Below are 25448 nucleotides of genomic sequence, written 5' to 3'. Positions count from 1 at the left end.
TTAAGTCACTTGTAAAGTAATGTTATATTAGCAAACTTTTCCTACTTTGTTAATCATAATAGGAAGAAGATATTAATGTGCCTTTTGCTATTATGTTACCCTAACTTTAATCCATGTAATTAGCAGTATTTTTAAGGGAACTTTCTAATTAAACAAGTTTTAATTAGATTAAACGAAAATTAAGAATTAGCAAAAACGAGTAAGAAGCAAATCTTTTTGTGTTTCTCATGTGAACTAAAAAAAAGTGTGATTATTTGGCGTGCTTTTATAAGTCTTGAAAAGGTTATTTTTAAAAATGGTGTTTACACACTTTGAGTTTTATGGCCATTATTATTTTGGGCCTGGGCCCAATGACGCTAGCACTTTAAAACCAAAGGCAAAGAAAGTGTTTTTGTCCTACTCATGATGACGTGGAAGGTACTTGGACTTCCATGACTTGACCAAGAAAACCACTTATTCCCTCCATTAGTGCATCCAAAGCTTCAAACTTGTATTCTACAAATGAGTTCTACCTTTTTACAACAATTGTACTTCGTAGATGATTAGTTGGTATGTCAATTTGTAGAAAGATTTGAGTTACCGAAGCTTTATTAGTCCGATATGCTATAAAGTAATCAGCTAATATCTTTAAACTTACATAAATGGTCTCAATCAACGAAAATACATTGATCAAGTAAAATTCTCTAATTATATATATATATATATATGTGAAAGACAATGCATAATTCATATTAGTGAAACATGAGATGTCATTTTAAGTCATATATAATACAAACACAATGACATATGACAAGTAATAGTTACATACTCGATTCTCATTAAATTTAATAAGATGAACTACACTAACAATTAAAAGACATGCATAATTAATTATGCTTCATGAATCACTATGGACATGTTTATTGGAGAAATAAGGGGGATAAGAAAACAAATTCTTAATATCTCGAATAATAAAACCAATCAAAAATTGTAGCATTTGTTCCTTAAGCAAAGTTTGGACATGAGTTTTGAATTTCCAAACTCAATTTAAGACTCACGTGAGTTACTTTACTACAAGAATCTTGAGCAAGACTCATATTGAGACTTTGCTCAAGACTTGCAATAAACTCACCCTAAGGTGATTACCTTCCAATTACCACATTCATTCTCAATAGAAATATTTTACCTAAAGAGCTTTTATTAACTATTTTAGCCTTCTTTGTCAAAACTGACCCATTTTCTAACGACAACTCGCTTCCTAACCTGAATCGAGTTACAATTATGACTTATAAATCGATTGTCTCGTGATCAGCTCTACGACTCTACCACACATGAACATTTTTAATACTCCGTACCTTAATATTTTTATTAAAGGCACTATAAATCTATAATCAATAATGTGAACAGGGTAAGAGATGCTAATGAGAGCAAAGGGTCCCACAAGCTTGGAATTTTAGAGGAGCACTCCAGACAAGCAAACTCTTCATTCTTTCGGTGTTGCAAAATTGGACTGCCTGTCCCCCTTCTCCATCACCTATATATACCTTCTTCCTCCCTCTCTTTCTTCTCCTCTTACACTCATCTTTTTCCCTCTTCTTTCCCGCCTTTCTTCTTTGTAACCGCAATTCTGCACTTTCAGCCGCCAAATTTAGTCTATAAAACACTAAGTTGAAAGTTTTTAGCTTCTGGGTACTTCAAAAGTTTGCAACTTTGGTTAATTTAGCTAAGTTTTCATAGTTTATAGCTGAATTAAACTTGTGGGTATTGCATAAAATTTAGAATTTTTTAGTAATTTGAAGAGATTTTTTGTTTTAATTGGTTATAATTGGTGGATTTAGTGGGGGGATTATTTCTTGACCCACTAAAAAATTGGACTTTGCCAGAAAATGTTATTGTTGTATAAAGGATGCATTTTATGGGAATTATTTACAGTTTTTGAGGCCAAATTCTGTATTGGGAAGAGCTTCTATTTTTGGATTTTTAAGATTGTAAACAGGTGTAACATGGGCACTTAGCTATAGATTTAGACACCCACCAACTGTTTGTGGCATTGCTTCTTTGAGTGAGTCTACTGTTGTGTTTTCTTTCCCCATTGATAGAGGTTAACTTGATAGTTAGAGCATTTTTTAGGAGTGACATAATGGAAGGTGCGACATTACCACCCGGTTTTCGGTTTCATCCTACTGACGAGGAGTTGGTTGATTACTTCTTGAAAAGGAAGGTTGAAGGGCTAGAAATCGAGCTCGAAGTGATTCCTGTGATCGATTTTTATAAGTTTGATCCTTGGGAATTACCAGGTAATATAGCTAATTACCATTCATTTTTCAAAAAGTTGATGCTGAGAGTTGAATGTTTTATGTCATCTTGCCAGAAAGATTTTGTCAATTGCATATCTATTATGTATCAAATTTCAAATGAAGCTTTCTAAAAAGCATGTTGTTAGGCTGAATTTAAATGATACTTTAGATTACTCATTACATACTAGATTAATTTTAGGTGGGGTATCAAACTTTCTACTCCTAAAGCCAATTGAATCGGCTTTGTTTTATTCTTCACTTGCTTTGCATATGATTATGAAATATTTTTAGTCATAAAAAGAGAAAATTCTTTGATCCCTTTTCGCATTTTGATATGTTTTGCATGATCTGAAGACAAATCATTTCTTCCTAAACGCGATATGGAGTGGTTCTTTTTCTATCCAAGAGATAAGAAGTATCCAAATGGGTCACGCTCGAATAGAGCCACCAGGGCTGGCTACTGGAAAGCCACTGGCAAAGACCGTAAAGTGGTATGTGAATCCTCTGTGACTGGCTACCGGAAGACCCTTGTTTTCTATCAAGGGCGTGCTCCTTTAGGAAGTAGAACTGATTGGGTGATGCATGAGTATCGTCTGTGTGATGAAATGACACCAAATACTAAAGTAAGAAACTCAGAACAGTTGGTATTTCCTAATTCTAACAGAGTTGATCAGCTGATGAACCATATATTAATGTCAATCCTTTGTGTGATATTCCTTCTCCCAGGGAGCTTTTGCCTTGTGTCGTGTGGTTAAAAAGAGCGGTTTCAATGAAGAGGTGAAATCTAAAATAGCTGGAAGCAGTTCAAGCAATAGAGAGTACATGCCTACTGAAGTTTCAAATGAGCTCTTGAGTGGCTCCAGTGACAATCAGTACAACAGCAGCAACTATTCCACCCCTATTTCTTCTCCTTACATCACACCAAGGGCAGATTTCGAAATAACTGCATCATTGAGCTCGCAGTCTCCAAGCATGTGGGTCTCACCTGATTTGATTCTTGATTCCTCCAAGGTAAAATATTTGGTTTCTTTTGTAAGAGCTATTAGTGGTTTATTTCCCGGCTTCCTGCATGTACTTTTCTTTCTTGGTTGATAGGATTTTGAAACATGTTCCTTTGGTGTTGTATGGCTTAATACAGGAATTCTCTCGAGGACAAAGAATGGCAACTGATTACATCCCACAATGCGACTTTCAGAATCCAATGTCTACATGGCAGCCTCACCAAGGTATTTCTCCAAGTTCATCGTATGCAACTTTCTCCGAGATTGAACATGATCTTAATCAAATTGGCTGCATGTCACCCTACTCGGCTAACATGGATTACATGGGATATGATGGAAATGTGGGTATGCTTTATGATGGATATGACACAATCAATGCCTTAACCTATCAAAATCCCTTCTGAAACCAATAGGAACCATCACAACTTGTGTTTTCTGTACGTCCAAATGATAGAGGTTTGGAATATTGCTGGATCATTACTCGGTCTTTGTGGCTCAAGAGCATGACCTAAACAAGGATGCCTGACTCAGTTTTATCTTTTTCTGCTATGTAATATGAAATCATCCAAGACAACGCCTTTTTTGTGTGTTCTTGGTTTGTCATAATTGGAGCTTGAACCTACAGTATGCATGTAACTATGTAAGGTTACATCAGTTTGAGTACTTTATTATGCGTTCAAATCACTAGGAAATATGTCTTGTGACAATTACTTTTACAAATCGCCTTTAGAGATAATTAGTGGTCCTTGTATTTCTTGACTTAACTTTCCTTTGGCTACTATTTATAAGCTTCATTAACAGAAGCAGCTTATGTACATTTTTCAGTTTTCTGAATTATTGTGTATCTGATTTTCTAGTAATTATAAAGTGTTATTGTTACTCATTATTATTCATGGCAACAACCCCGATTTGTCAACAAGCATGTCTGGCTGTCTGCTTTAACTTGACCTTTTGCATTCTAATAAGACAAATTATTTCTTCAGTCAGAAACCTATTTTACGATATTTTCAATTTAGTACAATGAATAGTCAGGCAGTAATATTGCTGATCCTCAAAAGTTATCTTCAGTATTCATACACTAGTACACCACGCAATTCAGGTGTACACCCACAAGCAAGATTTAGATCTTCAGCGGGTGTATGTAAGAAATTGTAATGCCATCATAAGTGGATGGTGAACTAGACTGTATGGGTGACTTCATCTATTTCAAGGATGACTAACTTTTTAAGGACAACCTTTAGCATCTCACAATAAGTTAGTGTGAATGTGAGACTGTCTCACCCAAGAGTTGCTCGTCTGAGTGAACTAGTTTTCCCTAAAATTTTCTCTTCTGTGGATTTTTGCTGATAAACATTACAGTAGTTGGTTTTAAGCTTTTTACTTTGATTGTTGAAAAAGAACTGACCTTTCTATAGCTGTAACTTACTATAGCACTGACATATATTTTCCTGCTACTTATAATTTTGGAGAATTCATATAGAAAACAAGACCAATCATCAGCAAGCGAATTGACAAATGCTGTTTCTCATGGGTGGATAGTATCTTGGCTTTAGCCCTTCAAAACTTTTCTATGTAATAATGCCCTCATATCATGGAATATGGAAGCCTAGGCCTATGTTTGCACACCCTGTCTCAATCATTGAGTGATAATTATGCAGCACTTTACTCCAAAAAGCAACATTTTGATTGAGGCTGCTACACTTAACTTTTTTCCTTGTTACTCGAACTTGAAGTTGAGGTCGGATACTATGTATGAATGCAGCTTGAAAGAAAAGAACTCTGTAAATGAACTGTCCTTCAGCTTTTCATGTTCTTTTAATTTCCTCGCAGTTTTTAACATATTATGACAAGATTTAGCATTAATATGCTTTATCTCTTCCTTTCTTTTTTGTCCCATATCCTTTTACAGTTTGGTTTACATGTTATTCATAGTAAAAATCGTACATGTAAGCCCCATCTCCCCAATCCCCTTTATTTTTCCCTGGTTTCTTTTCTTCTTTCTCCTTGTCTTGTCTTGTTTTATCTTTTCAATGTTGGAGATTTAGCAAGATTACACTTTACACCCTTTATAACGACTATTTTAGTTGTGTTAATAAATTCATTATGGCATGAAATTGAGATGAAGCTTTTTGCAGAACTTTGGTGTGTTACTGTAATACTGTTAGTCTGTTACTGCAGTCTGCAGGCATTGTTTCAGTAAGGGCCAGCTGAGAAATCTCTATATATCTTCTGTATAATTAATTACTGTTATATAACATTAACATCTTAGACATAATTCCTACACTTTTCATCTCAAGTATTGATGCTTATTTATCTTTGTGTTAATTGAACTCTGGCACTATTGTCAGGCACATGTATATTTGTCAAGTGCCCATAACCATGAACTGAAGTGCCGAGGATCGGACATGAGTGCTTGAGTTGATATGAATAGTCTGAGTAACATAAGAATCAACACCCTAAAACCAGTGGTCCTCTAGTCATAATCAGGTAACATCATCACCATGATGCTGCTTCTATTTGACAAATTAAATTGCATCAACAAACACTGATTTGCTTATGGAAGTACTGATAAAAATGAATAGAAATGAGCCAACGTATGCATGCATAATAATTTTTGTCCCTGCCTTTTCTAGGTGGTTGCCATCCTCAGAGTCACTGCAGGGGCCAAATAAAATACTGAACCATCAGTCCAGCTGCAGTAGTAGTGCATCAAATTAAAAGGTGACATTTTTGTTAAAGCTACTGCTTTCACCTTTTGCATTGTGACTAAACACTAAGTAGCACCAGTTAGTGATTAATGTATGAATGCAGGCTTCAGGAAAGCACCAAGGCTGTCATTTTCAAGTACTCCAGTCCCTTTCTTACTTCTTTCTTTTTTATCTTTATTTTGCCCCACAAAACCTCATAAGGAAAAATTAATTTTTTTTAGTAAGATTTATTATTGCTCTATCAATGTTAATATTTGTGCTTAGTTAATGTAAGTAACCCTGACTTACTAGTCAGAAAAAAAAAAAAAGGAAATGCAGCATTAACATGATTTTTAAAAATGGTTAAGTTAAACTTGTCTTGCTGTTGAAATATTTTTCAAATTTCTTCATATTTTAAGGTGTGAACACAATGTTTTCTATTTAGGATTTCAAACTTAATGTCAAAGACCAATTGTTTAGTGGAAGAGAAAAAGGCGATGCAGCAACTCGTTTGTGTCATGAAAAAGCTCTGCTGGCCCTTGGATCACTCAGGCAAGTTATGTCATATTCTCTATAAGTTGAAGTTTCCTCATTATTCCACTTCCCCCTTCTTTTGAACTCTCCTTTTAGCAAGAATCTGATTAAAGAATTTGCGAGTAATGGACTTTAATTAAAAGCACTGCAAAAGGGCTACATCACTTAACTCTTTTCTTCTAAACCCTCTTAAAATTCTTCAAAGTTGGATTCGCCGGGCTCTAAGAACTCTTTCCACAAGACCTATTCATCCTACTGCTAAAAGTTATTGAATAAGTTTGGAAACCTCTTTTGCCACATCCTTCATACCAATTTTGTGGTTTGAGGGAGGCGGGGTGATGTCCTTTTCGTGGAATTTGTTTAATCTTCTGATATTATATAAAGTGAAATCTGGTATCAGACTAATGAGAGTGCTATCCTATCTTTTTGGACAATGTTAGAACTCTGAATTAATTTAAGTAATGCTGTACATGCTTCTGCTATTATAAGTTAATCCGCGAAAGTAAAGTGAAGTCTAGGGAAGTTGGCCACCCATCTAGAAAGCTATTGAAAACTGTTAGTGCAAAGAAATAAAAAGCTCTAAAATGTCTTCATCCATTGATTAATTATCTTGCTGTACAAGGAGGATAATAAACAATACATTAGTATAATCTTGCAATGTCTGGACTGCAGAAGACTTGGACCTCTTCAAGGGTTGCATTGGATTCATCCCCGAAGATAGACTCCTTTCCATCAGGTCTCTTAGCATAGGATAACCCCAGCCTAGACTTAGCTTGCCTGAGATCACCTGCACCTGAACTCGGATCAGGTCCTGTAAACACACCCATGACAGGAGTTAGGGGTGGGCCGATGAGCAGTCCATCGGAGCCAAATTGTGGCCCCCCACGGGCATAATCGAAAAGGGCAGCTCCACTACCCCCAACTTTGGGTAGTATTATTGGATCAGGTTTCCCATCCTCTTGCCAGTAAAAGAGGAATGCATCAAAGGAGTCATAGTAATCATCTGTGCTTCTATAACCTTCTGGATTGAATGCTCCAAACTTAAAGGGATTGTTGTTTGTGTAACCTATAATAACACAAGGGCCCTTAAAGTCACAGTATTTGTGGAAGTCAATTGCATTAAATCCATCAATGCTTGCTCTGTAGCAGCATTTCAGTTCTCTTCCTGCCAGTCAACAAAAGATATTAACAGGAATAAGACCAAATTAAGTATCTGAATTGCTAGTCTAATACTTCCAACAAAACGACACCAAGATTTGACACTAGTGTGACTCCGGATTTACAAAGGTCTAGATGTATGCAATATTATCCTTAATTAGTCTATATATACAGATGATAGATAATACGAAGTATGTAATACATATGGATTCAAATTCATTCGTATGAAATAGGACGTTTAAAAGTTTACTTCTTGAAATATATAATTAAATCGTAGTAAAATAAATATCAAGCATTTTGATGATAAAAAGATAGAGAAAAAAGAGGAAACAGTACCATTTAGAAAGGTTTTGGAGACCAGAGAAGGTGGAAAAGGAAGATCAATGTCATGGTACTTAGGCTGTGGTTTCTCATCAACTTTTGATTTTCCAGTGTTCCATCCAAATAAGTTCCTTGGACTTCCTCTCCACCTGTAAAATACAGAGTTTGAGACACAACAAGCCATTAATTTTCCAGATAGATAACTGACCACACATTTTTTATACTAACTTAGATGTATAACAAAAATATCTTATCTTTATGTGTTTGTTGGTTATTTTGTCATTGCTCTCCTCTCTTGTATGATTTGATGTTGTAAATTTGTAACGAAACATTGGTTGCTTGGTCCTTACTATTTCTGAACTTGGCCTCTGGTTAATTGTCCTGTGTTCAAAAAGAGATTGTTGGATGGACTTTTTACAGTTTTCAAAATATATATCTTGGTATTTTTTTTTTTAGACGTTTATGATTATAATAGATACATAAAAATGTCTGTTTAAATCTCATATTGCTGCTATATGTTGGAACAGGTAGCCAAAAGCCATGTATAAGAATAGATTAAGTTGAATTGATGTCCACACGACCGTGCCACCACGCCATTAAGTTCAGATCAGACTTGGAGCCTAGGAGGTATATGTGGGAAACTTACTACTCTCCTTTATGCTCTATTATTCCTCTTTTCTCTTAATTTATCATAAGACATGATTGGTTTGATTAGTAAGGAATTCACCACCTTACCTTCTCGTTAAAAAAATAAAATTCATACTTAGTGTTAAATTATTTCAATCATTTCATAATAAATTACTGTAATATTATTATGAAATTTTAATGTATTGCCTATTATAAAGTATAATCAAAGTTAATTTACATTTGCAAGATCTTAGTTTGGAAGTTTCTGTTAGTGAAAGACTAAAAGGTATATCGCATAGTCATATTAAATTAATATTTTTCTATAAAATAAACAATAATGGGTCCATAGCTCAGTGGTAGAGCAATTGACTGCAGATCAATAGGTCACCGGTTCGAACCCGGTTGGGCCCTATAAATGTTTATTTTTGTATAACTACATTTTTGGCTCACGTTTATTTTTGAAAACCTACATTTTTGGCTCGGAGTTGGGAGTTCTGAATTCTACACCAGCAACTCACTTATTACTGTATCAATATTTTGAATATGTACTGCTATGTTATATGCGTTATGGCAAAGCTTTCGGAGTAGGATAGATCGTTTCTTATTGTCACATAAAACGCTCAAAACTCCGCATAAATAAATTATTATGATACAATGTAAGGAGCTAAAGACTAAAGGTCATGTGAGGTCCTTGTGGAGTTGTGGACACAGGCAAAATATGTTACGAGCACAGACGAGTGAACAAAATATGTTACGAGCACAGACGAGTGAACAAAATATAAGTTGATCATACATGTCCAACGCTAACCAAGGCATCAGTGCTATTGAATTATTGAGTCTGAAGTCATTGTTAGCAGTATTGATAAAACAAAAACTGCCATTCAACATATCACATTATCAAATTGAATTATTTATAAAAAATCCAAGTAAAAGTTATTCTTAAAAGTTGGCCACTAGCCCTTGCATTGAGTGGAAATGAAGTGACTAGAGAGATACAAACATTCTTCTCCGGGAACAATCAGATGGCATTTGGCTTCCGTGTTTCCCGAAAGATTAAAAAAATTCGGGAAAAGCTTGATGCCATAGTCAGTAATAGTACACTGTTCAACTTTGTACCCTGCTCTCATGAAGAAAGGAGAGTAATGAATAGGCCTATGAGAGATCAGACTTATTCTTTTGTTGATGCTGAGCAAGTTATTGGTAGAGATGATGATAAGAAAGTCATCTTGGGCATGCTGCTCGCTTCTTCTTCCACTGATGGCGAGCACGCGCAGAGGGACAAGATACTCCCTGTCATATCAATTGTGGGAATGGGTGGCATGGGGAAGACAACTCTAGCAAAACTCATTTTCAATGATCCCCGGGTTGAGGAATGCTTTGAGATGAGATTATGGGTGTGTGTTTCAGATGTCTTTGATATCAAGGATATCACTGAGAAGATCCTCAAGTCTGCAACAAACGCAGAGATACCCAAGTTAGAGATGGAACAGCTACAGGGTCAGCTGCAGAAGAAAATCGGTGATAAAAAATACTTGCTTGTTTTGGATGATGTGTGGAATGAAAATCGTGAGAAATGGCTTGAGTTGGAGGTTCTGTTAAAGGTTGGTAGAAATGGTAGTAAAATCGTGGTAACTACTCGATCAAGGGATGTGGCCGAAATAATGGGCACTTTTCCTCCTCATGAGTTACAAGGTCTATCAGAGGAGAAGTCCTGGGAATTATTTAAAAAGATGGCATTCAATGAAGAAGCTCAACAAAATCCACAACTAGTGAAGGTTGGCAAGGAGATTGTTAAGAAGTGTGGGAGATTTCCTTTGGCCATAAGAACCATAGGCAGTCTGCTTTATGGTAAGGAGGAGAGAAAGTGGTTGTCAATCAATGATACAAGTCTTGCCAAAATACCTGAGAGCCAAAGTGATATTATGGGCATTCTCAGGCTCAGCTACCATCACTTGTGGTCGCCATTGAAAAATTGCTTTGCATATTGCTCTTTGTTTCCAAAAGACACTGAGTTGAAGAAAGAATTGTTGAAAGAGCTTTGGATGGCTGAGGGCTTCATTATTCCAGAAGTCAATGAAAACCAAAGTCTAGATGAAGCTGCAGAGGACTATTTTCAAACTTTGCTGCAAAGGGGCTTTTTCCAAGACATAACAAAAAATGATTGGGGTGCCATTACAGGTTGCAAAATGCACGACTTGATGCATGATCTTGCTCAAGAAGTGGCTAGAGTCAAGTGCAAGCTTGCATATTCTGCTGAAACCGAATTTGATGTCAAAATCCTCCACCTGTCCTTTGCTTATCGTTTGACCTTCTTATGGGAAATTCCGAATCGTATGCTTAATTTGAAGCTGCTGCGTACGTTTCTTTTGCAGGTCCAAATAAATGATGGGTCTCCCTTCAGCAAATCAATATGCCAACAGTTAATAAGAAGATTTAGTTGCTTGCGGGTGTTGGATCTACATAATCTCAGTCTCAAGAGTTTGCCAAGTTCAATTGGTAAGCTTATTCACTTGCGATTCCTCGATTTATCTGAAACACGTATTGAAGAACTCCCTGATTCAATCACAGATCTTCAGAATTTGCAAACACTAAATCTAAGTTGGTGTTCACACCTTAGAACTCTACCAGGAAATATTGGAAAACTTGTTAATTTGAGGAGCCTTGATGTTAGATATTGTGCTTTGACTCACATGCCATCGGGGTTAGCAGGATTCACTTCGCTGAATAGGCTGCCTTGTTTTAGAGTTGGTTGGGGTCATCCAATGCCTTATTATCATTCTGCAATGTCAAGGAACAAGCCCAACAGTAGTGCTAAATTGAGTGATCTAAAGGAACGCAATCACTTGAGAGGTGACTTGACTATATATATCTGCAGAGATTTTGAAAAGGACCCGCTAGAAGAAGCATTGGAAGCAAACTTGATCAACAAACAGGGGTTGACTGAATTGATAATAGTTTTTATTGGAAATAATCTTTTTGACTACCATGATGAAGGTGATGAAGCTGTGCTGGAGGGCCTCAAACCGCATTTTAATTTAAGGAAACTGGGTATTGAACGCTATCATGGACAGAAGCTCCCAAGTTGGGCAAGGAGGGGTGATTTGTGTAGTAATCTTCCAAATTTGGTTGTAATTAAATTTCACAATTGTAAATGTCAACAAGTCCCTGTCTTTAGCCAACTTCGTGTCTTGAAGCATCTTCGTATTTATTCCATGGAAAATGTGGAATATATGGAGGATGGTGTATGTGACAATTCCTCGCCATCATCAAAATCGCAAGGGATGCAAACTCTATTCTTCCCATCTCTTGAAGTACTTGAGTTATCTTTTATGGATAAACTAAAAGGATGGTGGAAAGGAGTAGAAGCAATTGAGAGTACAAATGATTCAGAAAGTACATCGTCATCTGAAATAGTTGGGGCAGGCCGACAATATGATGATCATCATCTATTATCTATGCAATTTTGTAATCTCTTAAAATTACATATAGAAAATTGTCCAAAGTTGAAATTCCTGCCAAATTGTCCAAAAGTGGAGGTTTTGACATCACTAACAGGCACCAATGAGAGGCTCTCAGTATTGAAGATGGCAACAACTATATCAACAACAACAGCATCTTGTTCTGTTTCGGGAAGGGCTGAATTGAAGTTGAAGGAGCTGACAATGGATAATGTGGAAGACCAACTTATGTCCCTCCCTAAACAATGTCTGCACCAGCTTTCTTCGCTCACTGTCCAATCTGATAACAAGCTAGTGAGCACTAAAAGTCTAGGAGAAGCGTTTGCAACTCTATCTTATTCCCTCCGACGTTTGGAGTTCTCATATTGTAATAAGTTGAGAAGCATATCTCAAGGCCTGGAACATCTGACTAAATTGGAGAAATTGACCTTTAACTACTGTGCCATGCTTGACCTATCAGTAAATGAACAGCCAACGGCAAGTGGAGCGGGAGATGAAATGATGCCATGGGAAGCCTTCAAAACTAATCTTCGCTCTTTGGAATTTGGATGCCTTCCTAAAATGGTGAGTCTTCCGAGTGGTCTTCAACATTTGACGAACCTTCGTTATCTGTTTTTATCAGGAATTGACGGATTGAGGGAAATACCAGAATGGATAAGTTGTTTGTCCTCTCTTGAAGACCTGAATTTGTATTATATTCGCAGATTGACATATCTACCAGAATCCCTTCGCGAACTCACCTCACTAAATAAACTCACTATTTCAGGATGTCCAAGATTGACAAAAAGATGTCGACGCCCAAATGGTCTCGACTGCCCCAAGTTTCACCATGTCCCTCTTGTTGCTGTTGAAGATACCCCAGATTTGGTTTCGAGCACGAGGATTGCTCAAGAATATTTGGCATCGTTATCGCCTTAAAAACTTATTTTCTAGATAGTGTCCATATAGGATTATTATTAGTTTTGGGTTTTTTTTTTTAAAGTATAAAACTGCAATTAGTGGTAGCGATTTTACATTTACAACCGCAATTGTTAGTAGCGGTTTTATTTGAAGAACCAATATTGCTATTTGTGGTTCTTTCTTCAAGGTTTTTTAAAGATGGGGTTTTCTGGGTTAGGTTGCAAATTATTTTTCCTTGTATTCTTACTAGCATCACAATCATTTTAAGTATTCTTACTACTTTACTAGCATCACAATCATGTTAAGTAACTTTGTTAACAATGACAACGGGATGGATATTCTCTATAACACATTTTCAATGCTATTAATAATTTTAATATTAATATAAATAAACAAAATGATTGGAATTATTTCTTTATTCATTTTACTAAACAATTGTTACTAAGAAATAAATGTTTGTTACTAAAAGAATGTCAAACTTTTGAATGAGCCAGGGACATTGCAAGAACTACAAATTGTGCCATGTTTTTGTCAGATATCTTTGCTAACTATGATTTAATTAAATTTTTTGGGAGTTCAGAATTTCTACATAATCTGAATAAATGAAAAAATTGGCATAAGATTATTTAAGTATACAGAATTATTTTAACTAAATTGCTACCATGTATGAGAGTTCTTAGATTATGAAAATCTGAGATAATTGATGCACGAATCGAACAAGGTGGATTTGTTGAATAAATCAAATTTGGTAGATATGAATTGAACAAGCTCGCGAATTAAAAGATTATTACTTCACGGAATTTTCGTCGGCAATAGTAGACTTTGTTTTCCTTTCTGGCAGAATGTTAATCTTCTCCGAATAAACATTTTTTTTACTGTAAAATGGTTGGTTACATCAATGGATACTAATTTATGAAAAAAAAGAGTAATTAATGCTGAGTTTTTTTCTTTGACCACAATTAATGTTGATTGCCGCCAAACAAATTCACCCACCAAGAATCCCACCCAGATTGCAAGAAAAGTGCCAAAATGGGTGAAAATCCCCCCCCCCTAATTTTTCCCCCTTCGTTTTTTTTTTTTTTTTTTTTTGCTTTTGCTGATGTGGTAGCATCTGAGTGGTGTTGTATGTTGGGGCCACATACAACCGCTGTATGTGTATCAGCTCCCTCTAACACAACACTATCTCCACCACTTCAAAACTGATGCAAATAGTGTTTTTCGATGTCTTCACATTTTAATTACTAGTACGTGTTTGAAAAATTGATGTCATGACATATGTTGAGCCTTATAAAGGTTAATCATTGATCTGTACACCCGGGCAAAAACGACACTGTCTAAAAAATAAAATGCAGGCAACAAACAAATTAAAAAAACGCGGAAAGAACATAGAGCTTTGGAACAAATAACATTCTGCTAAAAAAGAACATGTAGATGTAAAGCAAAGAACGTGAGTTTTTTTAGGTATATTCAGTAAATTTCGAAAAGGAATCAACCAAATCTCACATTAATTGATACAATCTTTTCAAGAAAAATTAAGATTCCAAAATAGTTTTCTCATTTTATAATTTTTTTCTTTTTCAAAATATTTCAAGATTTTATTTTCAAAATTCAAAATTTAAATTCAAAAATTCATTTCATATTTAAAATTTCAGTTACCAATATTTTACTTGATTTTCTTTAATTTAAAAAATCCCTACCAAAATCAATCATATTCTTTCAGAAATTTTTTTTAATGTAATTATTATAATATTCACTATAATAATAATGGTCATGCGTAATTCTTGTGATGTTCTTTATATATTTTTATAATGTTCTTTATTTGAAAATATGATGTACTTTATTTTGTATGTAAAGTACTACAGAGTATTAATTATTAGCACAATTTTTCTTCCATATGTCCACTATTAATATTATGATCTTTATTAGACCTTTTGATAAAATATTTTTAAATGTCCATGTTCTCTAACTGTAATTGTAATGTACATTTATTGTCATGTAATATTCATTGCTTATTGTGAAAATGTTTATTAAATTTTTGTTTGGACCATCCTTGTTAAATTTTAATATTTAAATTTAAGTAGTGCTTATTACATAATATAATCATGTTATTTATAAATGTTATGGATGTTCTTTGGATTTGAAAATCAATCATCAATAGATTATATCCTAAAAGAATATCTCCATCAACCATCGTGATCCTGAAAAAAAATAATGTACACAATTATTTAATGTTATTAACATATAAATATATAAATTTAAAAAAATAATATTCAAGATGAATAGTTTAATAATTAAAAATGATGTAAAAACTCATTTTAAAATAATATGTGTTATATCACTCAATAGCCAAAAGAACATAAGAGTTAAAACAAACGAACATGAAAATAAAAGAACATATTATTCAAGTAAAAAGAACATTATTCATATTATTGAAACACAAAGAACATTATACCTTAAAGAACATAATTTTGTAATGTAAAGAACATATAGTTTAGACTCAAAGAATATATTAATCGGACTTAAAGAACATATTCCATTACAATTAACAAATTGAATGCATGATAAAGGAACATTCATCATAAGCAGAAGAACATCATCTTCAACCTTTGAAAATAATACAAAAACAGTTAAAAAAAAAAAACAATTTCCTTTGATTACGAAATCTACAAATTATGAAATTTAACAATTTAAAATAACATTATCACTAGCATCAACATCTTAATTATAATTATAAACTTTAACACGAAAAAACCTAAAAAAAATAAATTACCTTCACATTTGATTATGAAATCCTCAAATTCATCTTCATTATTAACCGAATCTTCATTCTCATACGTATTATCAACAAATCTGTAATGTAATCATGTCGAATTTCTTACACCCCGCCATTAATTTTCTATGCTAAAAATTTTCTCTCTAGAAATTCTCTTTGTATTTCGAAATTGTAATTATATATCTCCAAAAATATCAAATCTATTTTTGAAAACTATTAATATAGGGAATAACTAACCAATCCCTTAAATTAAGGAGGAATCATTTTAAAGAAAAAAAAAACTGAATTGAAAAATGCCTTTATTTTTTATAGGGTGTACCGTGAGCATGGTACACCCTGGTGTACTATGCAAATTTCATATAAAGGTTTGTTGTTTTTTTTTTTTATTTATTTATTTATTTTTTTTATTTTGGTGCTCCAAGTTTCACACACAAGTACGAAATGAAGTTTACATTTTAAATTTTAGGGCCTTTTACCACCATAATTGCACTAACCATCAATGACAACAGACACAATTTAAATAAATTGCATAATCAAGTTCAAATTAATACGTACTTAGTACAATTAGTTAGAAATTATTCTTAAATCAATTAATCAAAACCATGAGAAGGCAGATGGTTATTATGATAACCATTACCAATTGGCTTATCATCACACTTAACAACAATGTCATCATCCCCTGCCTTAAACTCCTTAGACTGAGCTATCCTACCAAGCTCTTCTACCTCCTCAATGACGCGATCCAATCTAGCAACTGTCTCCACTAGCAAAGATGCAAAGGCGGCAAATGGTAATGCTTCAGCAAACTCTAGGCTTGTGATGGCAATCTTGCTTAATGTAGGCCTTAACATTTTTCTTTCTCCTCCACCTTCCCTGTCTTTAGGTGTTAGAGCCTCAGTAGCCGTAGCAGTCTTCTGATCTCGCTTATTCTTCCACTTGAGTAGGACAGAAGAGTCGGTCTTAAAACTTGGTATGGCAAAATTTGTTGCGGCTATGGTAGGGGAGATTTTAAAGCCATTGTTGGCAGAAGTTGCTAAGGTAAGAAAGTTGGGTGGAGCGGGGTGGTGGCTATCAAGGGTAGGATTAAGAAAGAGTCGAGGTTGAGATTTTAAGGCAGTATCAAGGTCTTGTAACGCTTCATGGAGGTGGTCTGAGAGGATTGATGGAGAGCAATGACGCCGGTTTTTTATGCTCCTTGCTAGTTCTCTTAGTACTTTTGAGACTTCTGCTGCAAGTCGGAAGCAGGGGTCCTTGAACAATGCGCGAACTGCTTTTGGAGTCTACAAAGGTCAAAAATCATTGAGGCTACATAGAAAAACTTCACATATATTAGCATAGAAAGGTTACTCTAGTGATTAATCAGAAATGTAACTGCAGTACCTGAATTTCTGTCTGCAAACATCCGTGCAAGGCAACAACAGTATAGCCAAAATGTCGAAGCATTGCTCCTAACTTAACATACTGCTTCCATGGAAACCGGTAGCAGTACCTTGATGCCCGAGGCTCCCAGCTTGCATATAATGCCTGAAACAACCAGAATTTGACAAACTGCTTATCTTGAAAGTAAAAATATGTACTGAGAACTGTAAGCTGTTGTTCAATAAACTACTGTCCTATGTAAGTTTAAGCATAATATGCATCCTTACCAGGGCCTCATCTGCAGATTTTGAATCCAAAATTTCCTTATAAATAGGATCATCAGACAAATTATCTTCTTCAGCTTCTAATTTTGCATCTACTTAGACTCTTGCCCTTAACTAATTAAGGTCACTTTTATACTTAGTTAGGGTCACTTTTTCTCTTGAGTAAGATCAGTTTTGTCTTTAGTTAGGGTTACAATTGTCCTTGAATAGGGTCACTTTTTCCTTAATTAAGATATTAATCAGGGTCATTTTGATCATCTATACTTTATCCCTCTAGTAGGGTCACTTTTTTTTTTTTTATTAATCAAGGTCACCTAGCTTTATCCTTAGTTATGAACTTATCACCACTTTAGGACCTATTCTGACTTACTGAAAACAACTGAACTAAACTGACTGGAGTTGAGCTAAACTGAATTGAATTGTTTATGAGAGAAGGAAATTAGGAACTGAACTGATTGGAGCTGAGCTGAAATGAACTGAAATTAAGCTAAACAGTACAAACCCTTAGCGCTTTTGGTATGGGTCAAACTTGTCTTTGATCGGGGTCATTTTTATTCAATGTTAGGATCACTTTTACTATTTTGTTGCTAACAATTGTTTTTAACAACACAAGAGCACTTAGACATTTTCCAAGCTAAAACATTAACCAAAATACATCATACCATTTTAGCTATAAGCCTATAAGCAAGCACTACTTATAGTCTACATAAGCTATGTAGGACTTGAACTCACACCATGTACAACTATTGCACATTGCTCTATCATTTGAGCTAATAGCCTTGAAATCAAACATTTGTACAAGCATTCAAAGACCAACTACATGCAACCAAACAACCACATACAACCATTTTTATTCAAGGTAGCTCACGAAAGTATTTCTGACAACTAAGTAAAAAAAATTAGCTAGAGGGAGGGGGATATTGAGTAATGAGAGTATGTTTTAGAAGTATGTCGGAAATAATTTTCTTGTAGTATCAAGTATTACTAGCAATACTAGGCAGCTTAAGGTGAGGGATGTGCGATTTGGAGCTGCTATATGATTTACATAATGTCTAAATCAAGCAAATAATAGCTTGTCCACCTCTTGTACTCATATTCTTATGACTTGAACCTTGTTGGATAAATATATGAAATTTGAATAGACACTAGCACTTTATTTATGATCATATAAATACAACTCATGTCGAATAGTATTTAATTAATAATCTCCCTAATTTTTAGTGACATATAACTACATAAGTTTATCTCCCATATATATATGATTGAAAACCCAAATGCAAAAATTTAGAAAATGAAACACTTACAGAAGTTCATAAAACAATTTTCTTCTGCTCGTCTGCAGATCCCAAAACCTTTGCCCCTTCTTCTCCAATTGGCAATGAAAAATTGAAAATCACCAAGTCTGCCATCAGCACAAATTGACAATAAATTATAATCACCAATAATAACAAGAATGCATCACAAAGATGAAACAAAATAATAATGATCACATTCATATGAAGCAATGAATATTTTATAGCAAGACATCTTCTAAATCCCTGAACTTGCAATTTTTTGAGTAATTTAAGTGAAAGCCAAATTCTCAATATAAAGGGCAACTCTAACACTATAATAAAAAAATAAAATCGATAATTTACGCAAATTAGACTTGTATCTGTAATTTTGTTATTGAATCAATATAGCTGGAAACATACCTTTCGATATTTTAGGTAATTAAGGGTAAGTTTAACAGACACAAAGCATTCACAACTTTATCATGGGAAGATTTAGTTGAAATTGCAACTTGTGAGAAATCCAATCAAAATAAAATCAACCAAATACAGAATTTTCAGTCTCATAATATTCAATTATAAATTTGTTTGGTGAGAGAAAAAACCTGAGACTAATGACAGGTAACTTCATATAATATACAATTCAAAAATCCAATAACGATCAAATCATAAATATCGAGAAACAAATTCTGAAACTGAAAAATCAATTTATAGATAGATTACCTCAATTTTAATCGAAAGTTGAGTCATCAATTAGAAAGAAAATCTTCATAACTTCCAGATCTATTGAATTTCTTTCTGCCTTTGAAAAATTGAATAAAGGTTTGATATTTGGAGAAATTGCATTTAATGCAATTGTTGATTTATGTAGAGACGTTGTATCGATTGTTGGTTGAAGATTGCAGATTCGAGCGCAAAAATCTGTCGCCGCAAATTCTCTCTTCACGCTGGGTTTGCAATGCATTGTAATTGTTTACGGTTTTTTTTTTCACTTTATTCGCAATATATTCATCAAAATGTTCAAATTCACCGTTTGCTATTAATACTGTGTTCTATTTGTCCGATTTTTACTTATTTGATCTAATCTGAAGTTATTTAAACTCATTATTTCTTATTACTCCCTCCATTTCTAAATACTTGTTCCATTTCTCCATACGCGGAGTTTAAGGAGAAATTGAAAAAAGTAATAAAATATGAAGGTAGTGGGGTTGGTAGAAGAATAAAAAATTGTAAAAAGCAAAAGTAGTGGAGAAATTGGAGGAGAGAGAATATGAAATTTATAAAATATGATATTTGTTGGGTCCACTAGGTGAGATAAATGAGTTAAATATTGTAAAAGCTTTCCAAATAAGGAAATGGAGCAAGTATTTAAAAACGGCGGAAAAACGAAAGTGGAGCAAGTATTTAAAAACGGAGGGAGTAGAACTTATTTTATTTATAAATTAAATTGGGTAGCCCGAACTAACCCTTATCGCAACTTATATGAACTTATTACCCCTGATATAAGTGAAAATAAGGTGAACAAAATAGGGTCGATTTAACATAAAAATGTATCGCCACATGTTCCAAAGTTTTAACTTTCTCTCTTTATATCCCTAAAATTTTTCTCAAAAATTCCTTCGCGTTAACACAAAAAAAGTGAAGTTAGTGGCCATTTTCTAATGTTAAGGTCCATCACAACCAAAGTGACTTATAAAGGCCTTTATCACCACTATAAACATATAAAGTCCTTAAAAAAAGGGGGGGGGGGGGGAAGCTACTTTTTTTTAAGGGAGGACCAACCAACTTTGAACCCAATAGAGGGCTTGTTCTCTTTGTCTTAAATTCAGTTCAGTTTAGTTTAGATCTTAATTTCCTTCTCTCATAAACAATTCAGTTTAATTTAACTATAATCAATCAGTTTAGATTCAGCTCTATTCAGTAAATCAGAACAAACCTAAGTGTATCGAAGACTCGAAAAGTCGAGAGTAAGGGATTGCTACGTGGGCAAATTCTTACATTGACCCTGTCCGGCTACCTCTAGCTTGTCCTGGTCCAAATTGTTAGGCTTTTCTTTCTTCTTCTTCCTATTCTCAGTTCTCATTGTTTATTTTTGAGTGTTGTTATTTGTCGCTCCCATTTTACCGGGTAACGCTCCCTTTTTTTCTTGAAATTCCAATTTTACCCCTAATATATAAATACGGTTTTTTCCTTCCCGACCAACATTTCTCACTTCTTTACTTCTCTCTCTAACTCTCTTACTCTCTAACTCTCTAAATCAATTTTTTTTAAAAAAAAAAAAAATCCAAAATTGTTCTTAATTTTTTAAAAAAACAACAATCATCATAAACACAAAAGAAAATGGGTGATTCGAGGCGGATTAGGCTGAGATTCGGAGGGAGGACCTTCGGCGGCGCTGGTGGCAGGGGCGTAGGCGGCGGCGGCGATGGTGGAGACGAGGTAATTTTTTTTTTTTTATTTTCGGATCCCAGGAACTTCCGCCCAAAATTTCCGGAAGTTCCATGGAGGATCCGCCTGGAATTTCCGGATCCTCCATGGAACATCCGGAAATTCTGGGCGGAAGTGTGACATCCGCCCAGAATTTCCGGATGTTCCATGGAGGATCCGGAAATTCCAGGCGGATCCTCCAAGGAACTTCCGGAAATTTTGGACGGAAGTTCCAATTTTTTTTTTTTTTTTTTTTTTTGGCCCGTTAATAAAATTGTTAATTTTAATTTTTTTTTCGGATTTTGTTTTTTTTTTTGTTATTTTGAAGTGTTATGGTGATTATTGTTGGTATTATTATTATTGTTGTTGTTGTTATTGTGCTTATTATATTTTAAAAAATATGATAATTTTTATTATTTTGTTGATATTAGGTTTTTATTATTAATGTTAAGGTTATTGTTGTTGTTGTTAATTTTTTTTTTTTTTTTTTTTTTGGATTTTGTTATTTTTGTTGTTATTTTGAAGTGTTATGGTTAGTATTATTATTATTGTTGTTATTATTATTGTTGATATTATTATTATTATTATTATTATTATTATTATTGTTATTATTGTTATTATTATTATTATTATTATTATTATTATTATTATTATTAGTGTTATTATTTTTAAAAATATGATTAGTATTATTATTAAACTAATTTGATATTAGGGTTTTTATGGTTATTGTTGTTGTTTATTTTTTTTTTTTTTGTTGTTGTTGTTGTTGTTATAATAATATTATTATTAGTGTTATTAGTAGTACTATTATTAATATTTTTAATTATGATTAGTATTATAGTTGTTGATATTAGTGTTATTATTATTGTTATTATGGTTATTGTTGTTGTTAATTTGTATTTGTTGTTGTTGTTGTTGTTAGTTATTGTTGTTGTTAAGGTTATATTTGTTGTTGTTAATTTGTATTTGTTGTTGTTTTTGTTGTTGTTATTATTATTGTTGTTATTGTTATTATGGTTATTGTTATTACTAAAATCGGATTATTTTTTAATTTTATGTCGATCGAGGGTTCTGGTGCTCGACATGCAATATCACGACGTCTGAATGCGTCTGTTAGGAGACAGACATCTCGATCTTCACCGGTTCAGCCCGAGCAGCAGCAATACGGGTCTACTAGTGGTTGGTCGAGAGACCAACAGTCTGGTAGTAGTCGGCCCTTGTACTCTGCAAGTGGAGCACCCATATCTGACGAGGAAGACGAATGTTCGGGTAGTCATGCTGGTGACCGGGATGAAGAACAGGACCCTCAGGATTTCCATATGGTATATAGGGGTCAGTTTGGGAGATTTGTTGGTAGTGGGTCGAGTCAACCTACTTCCAGCTCTGCAGAGGCATGGTTAGTGCAGGAACCGATGCCGGGTGGGCCTGAGGATGGGTCAGTTATCCCTAGTTTTGGCGGTCACGTGGCACGGTATATCTGGATGGAGCAGGAGCGTAGTGTTTTACGCTGTTTGAGTAGGACAAAGTTATGTTCTGACTTGTGTACTTGGCGAGCCCGTCAATCTGTGGAGGACATTGCGGAGATTGATGCTAGTTGGTTGTCTCACTTGCCCGGCCTGATGTTTAAGAGACTTGATTGGCCGTTGATTTCTGCTTTTGTTGAGAGGTGGCAGCCAGATACGAACACCTTTCACATGCCATTTGGGGAGATTACGATCTTGTTGCACGACGTGTACAACATACTTGGGTTACGGGTTGCAGGCAATATGGTGTCCACTACTCCTAGCACGGACGTGTTACGGGACGAGTGCTCGGTCACCATGGATATGACTCCAGATGATCTGTCTGAGGTTTGCGGCACAAAGACCATTTGGCAGGGTAGTGGGGTGTTGACTGATAAGATTTTTTAGTCGACATTGGCAGTCGACCGGGATTTTAGTGAGCAGCTTGATGCATACTTGTGGTTAGTGCTTGGAGGTACACTGTTTGTAGACAAGAGTGGTAACCGTACGCATCCTTCCTTCCTCCACGAGCTATGTCACACGGATGTCCCTATTAACGAGTATGCTTGGGGAACAGCTGCACTGGCCTACTTGTATCGACAACTGGGCACGGCATCACGGAAAGGTGCTGATTCGATTGCTGGTTGTCTCACGCTTCTGCAAGCGTGGATTTACGAGTACTTTCCGTGCTTTCGGCCACAACAGGGTACCTTGACCCGGGACCTTCAAATGCCTCGTGCGTCTGCTTGGGATGTAGGAGCGGGATGTCCTAGCAAGAACCTGGAGCGCCTGTTAGCTTTTCGTACTAGGATTGATGCGCTTACTGACCGTGAGGTGAACTGGCTACCGTACGGAGCTGATCCTGCATTACGAGTGCCCCCCACTTTATTCATTGGCTGCATCCAGTACCGTAACATCATTGAGCCGTACATGCCCGATAGAGTGGTCCGCCAGCTTGGTTTCGTGCAAGGCATTCCCCGCGAGATCATCAGGCCAGAGAAGGCCAAGAGGCCGACTAACTTGAAGATGTATCGGGTAGACTTCCCGACTGAGATGACAGCTGTGATGTGGAACAGGTTTGTCCCTGGGGTATCTCAGAGTGTTGTTTTAGGTGCCCTACCCAGGCTTAGTGCCGCAGCTCCTTCGGTTGCGCCCGGTTACATGCAGTGGCTGTACAGGTTTTCTCACCCGCGGGTATCTCCAGGTCCAGGAGTTACAAGCAACCTGCCTGAGCGGACTAACACTGATTACGTAAGTATTAATGCTTATTATTATATTAACAATGACTTCTATTAATTTTTTTGTTATAATATGTTATTGTTTTATTTGCAGTGGATGGGTCGGTCCATGGAGATTCACCAAAGAGCACTAGCTGAGTATCCTGAAATGTCAAGTGAGACTCGAACAATGACTGAGCAACTTGTATTTGATTGGAAGTCAAAAATGGGACTTTAGATTATTTTGATTAGATGTTCTGTTAGTGATGGTTTTATTTTTATTATGTTATGAACTTATTTGTATTTTATTTTTAAAAATGTAATGTATAAACTGGACACTTATTTTATTTTATATTTGATGTTTTGTTGCATATCATGTTAGATTAAAAGCAAATACATATAAAATTAATTTCATAAATCTAATTTTCTTACAAACGTTCAAAGTTAGTGAATGTACATTACAAACTACCTAACTAATGCATCCCACATGTCCCTTCTCAATTGATATGCTTGATCCCATCCATTAACACTATCCTCGTGGTGTTCCGTCCACCAACCGGTGATCGGCGGGAGTGGTGAATCAGGTACAAGGTCAAGACGGATAAAATGTGATCCACCAACTGTAGCAATCACAAACTCTCGAGTCGGTGACCGAACCCCGTTGCGTGCCCTAAGCGGTAAGACTGTGATGCATGGGTAGTAGCAAGTTGGTACTAGGCCTACTCCGAGACAAATCACCCTTGCGTTGAACCACGTAGCAATAGGAAATAAATCTTGAATTGTAACCATCCAATGCCGCTCCCCGACAGCCCCACCATCCCATCGAATACGCTCCACGTTCATCCAAAGTCGCCCAAGCCCGTAAATCCGTTCGTACAAATCAGGATGACCAGCGACCTCGTTCGCTATTGTTTCCCGAGCGTCATACCACTTATTTTGATCTCCAAAGAAGAAGTCGGCGACACAACGAAAGCCACAGTTCCCATCACCAATGACATCCTTCCAAGACGAAATGTACGGCAACATTGGGGCTGGAAGCAAGTTCAAATACCTGCATTGACTAATGTCACTTGGATCTACAACACAAAATTAAAAGATAAATTATTAGTAAAGCTACAAGTATTAAGTTTACATATTTTTATGTTAAATATAGAATTTTAGTATTACCTGGTTCTTGGTCACCACCACGTTGAGTGTGTTGACGGTTCACATGCTCGAAATAGCTACGATCACGCCTGGTGTTATTTCTTTTCGGTCGACCACGAGTGTTAAGGTTGATATGTGGTTCTTCAAGGTGTGAATGATCTGGATGTAGCTCCTCCTCAATGATTCGCGTTACATTTCGACGTACGGCCGGGTCACTTTCCATGACTTCGTCGATCAGGGACCGAAAATGTGCAGCCTCCTCGGTCGAATCATTTACCACTTCAGGAATGTTAACACCATCACAACCAATAACCAGTGTCTTCCAGAAAGAATGAATTTGCCATTTATACGTGACAGTGGCAACTGTTTGTACATCTGACCAATTTTAGACCTTGATGCCTCCAAGTCATTACGAATTTGTATGATGCGATTACCGATATGACAATGGACTCGGGCCCATACGGTATCCAAAGCACCTGCCAATGATTCTAATTAGTAAATTCAAAT

General features: G+C 35.5%; 4 protein-coding genes and 1 non-coding gene across 5 annotated transcripts; 3 read left to right on the top strand and 2 right to left on the bottom strand.

Annotated features, from left to right (window-relative positions):
• Nucleotides 1–1518: 1518 nt before the first annotated feature.
• On the top strand, nucleotides 1519–4095 carry LOC145567898 (NAC domain-containing protein 71-like). The gene is made up of 4 exons (XM_081627318.1): nucleotides 1519–2276; nucleotides 2631–2899; nucleotides 3003–3287; nucleotides 3415–4095. The coding sequence occupies exons 1-4, from the start codon at nucleotides 2120–2122 to the stop codon at nucleotides 3679–3681; spliced, it is 978 nt and encodes a 325-aa protein (XP_081483444.1). The 5' UTR covers nucleotides 1519–2119; the 3' UTR covers nucleotides 3682–4095.
• Nucleotides 4096–7058: 2963 nt separating this feature from the next.
• Nucleotides 7059–8195, bottom strand: LOC145567900 (uncharacterized). Its single transcript, XM_081627320.1, has 2 exons — nucleotides 7993–8195; nucleotides 7059–7663 (listed from the first exon to the last, which is right to left on the bottom strand). The coding sequence occupies exons 1-2, from the start codon at nucleotides 8159–8161 to the stop codon at nucleotides 7140–7142; spliced, it is 693 nt and encodes a 230-aa protein (XP_081483446.1). The 5' UTR covers nucleotides 8162–8195; the 3' UTR covers nucleotides 7059–7139.
• A 748-nt stretch (nucleotides 8196–8943) lies between these two features.
• Nucleotides 8944–9015, top strand: TRNAC-GCA (transfer RNA cysteine (anticodon GCA)). The gene has a single exon. It is a non-coding gene; the product is annotated as a tRNA-Cys (tRNA).
• A 382-nt stretch (nucleotides 9016–9397) lies between these two features.
• On the top strand, nucleotides 9398–12980 carry LOC145566964 (putative disease resistance protein RGA3). The gene is made up of 2 exons (XM_081626213.1): nucleotides 9398–9453; nucleotides 9551–12980. The coding sequence occupies exons 1-2, from the start codon at nucleotides 9398–9400 to the stop codon at nucleotides 12978–12980; spliced, it is 3486 nt and encodes a 1161-aa protein (XP_081482339.1).
• Nucleotides 12981–16182: 3202 nt separating this feature from the next.
• On the bottom strand, nucleotides 16183–25193 carry LOC145566963 (uncharacterized). The gene is made up of 6 exons (XM_081626212.1): nucleotides 24963–25193; nucleotides 24265–24871; nucleotides 18683–18780; nucleotides 17382–17470; nucleotides 17116–17259; nucleotides 16183–17015 (listed from the first exon to the last, which is right to left on the bottom strand). The coding sequence occupies exons 1-6, from the start codon at nucleotides 25162–25164 to the stop codon at nucleotides 16326–16328; spliced, it is 1830 nt and encodes a 609-aa protein (XP_081482338.1). The 5' UTR covers nucleotides 25165–25193; the 3' UTR covers nucleotides 16183–16325.
• Nucleotides 25194–25448: the final 255 nt, after the last annotated feature.

The sequence above is a fragment of the Chenopodium album genome, chromosome 11, assembly GCF_948465745.1.
Source record: "Chenopodium album chromosome 11, dcCheAlbu1.1, whole genome shotgun sequence".
NCBI lineage: Eukaryota > Viridiplantae > Streptophyta > Magnoliopsida > Caryophyllales > Amaranthaceae > Chenopodium > Chenopodium album.
Note: the sequence above shows the minus strand (reverse complement) of the source record. Positions and strands in the feature narration are given on the sequence as shown.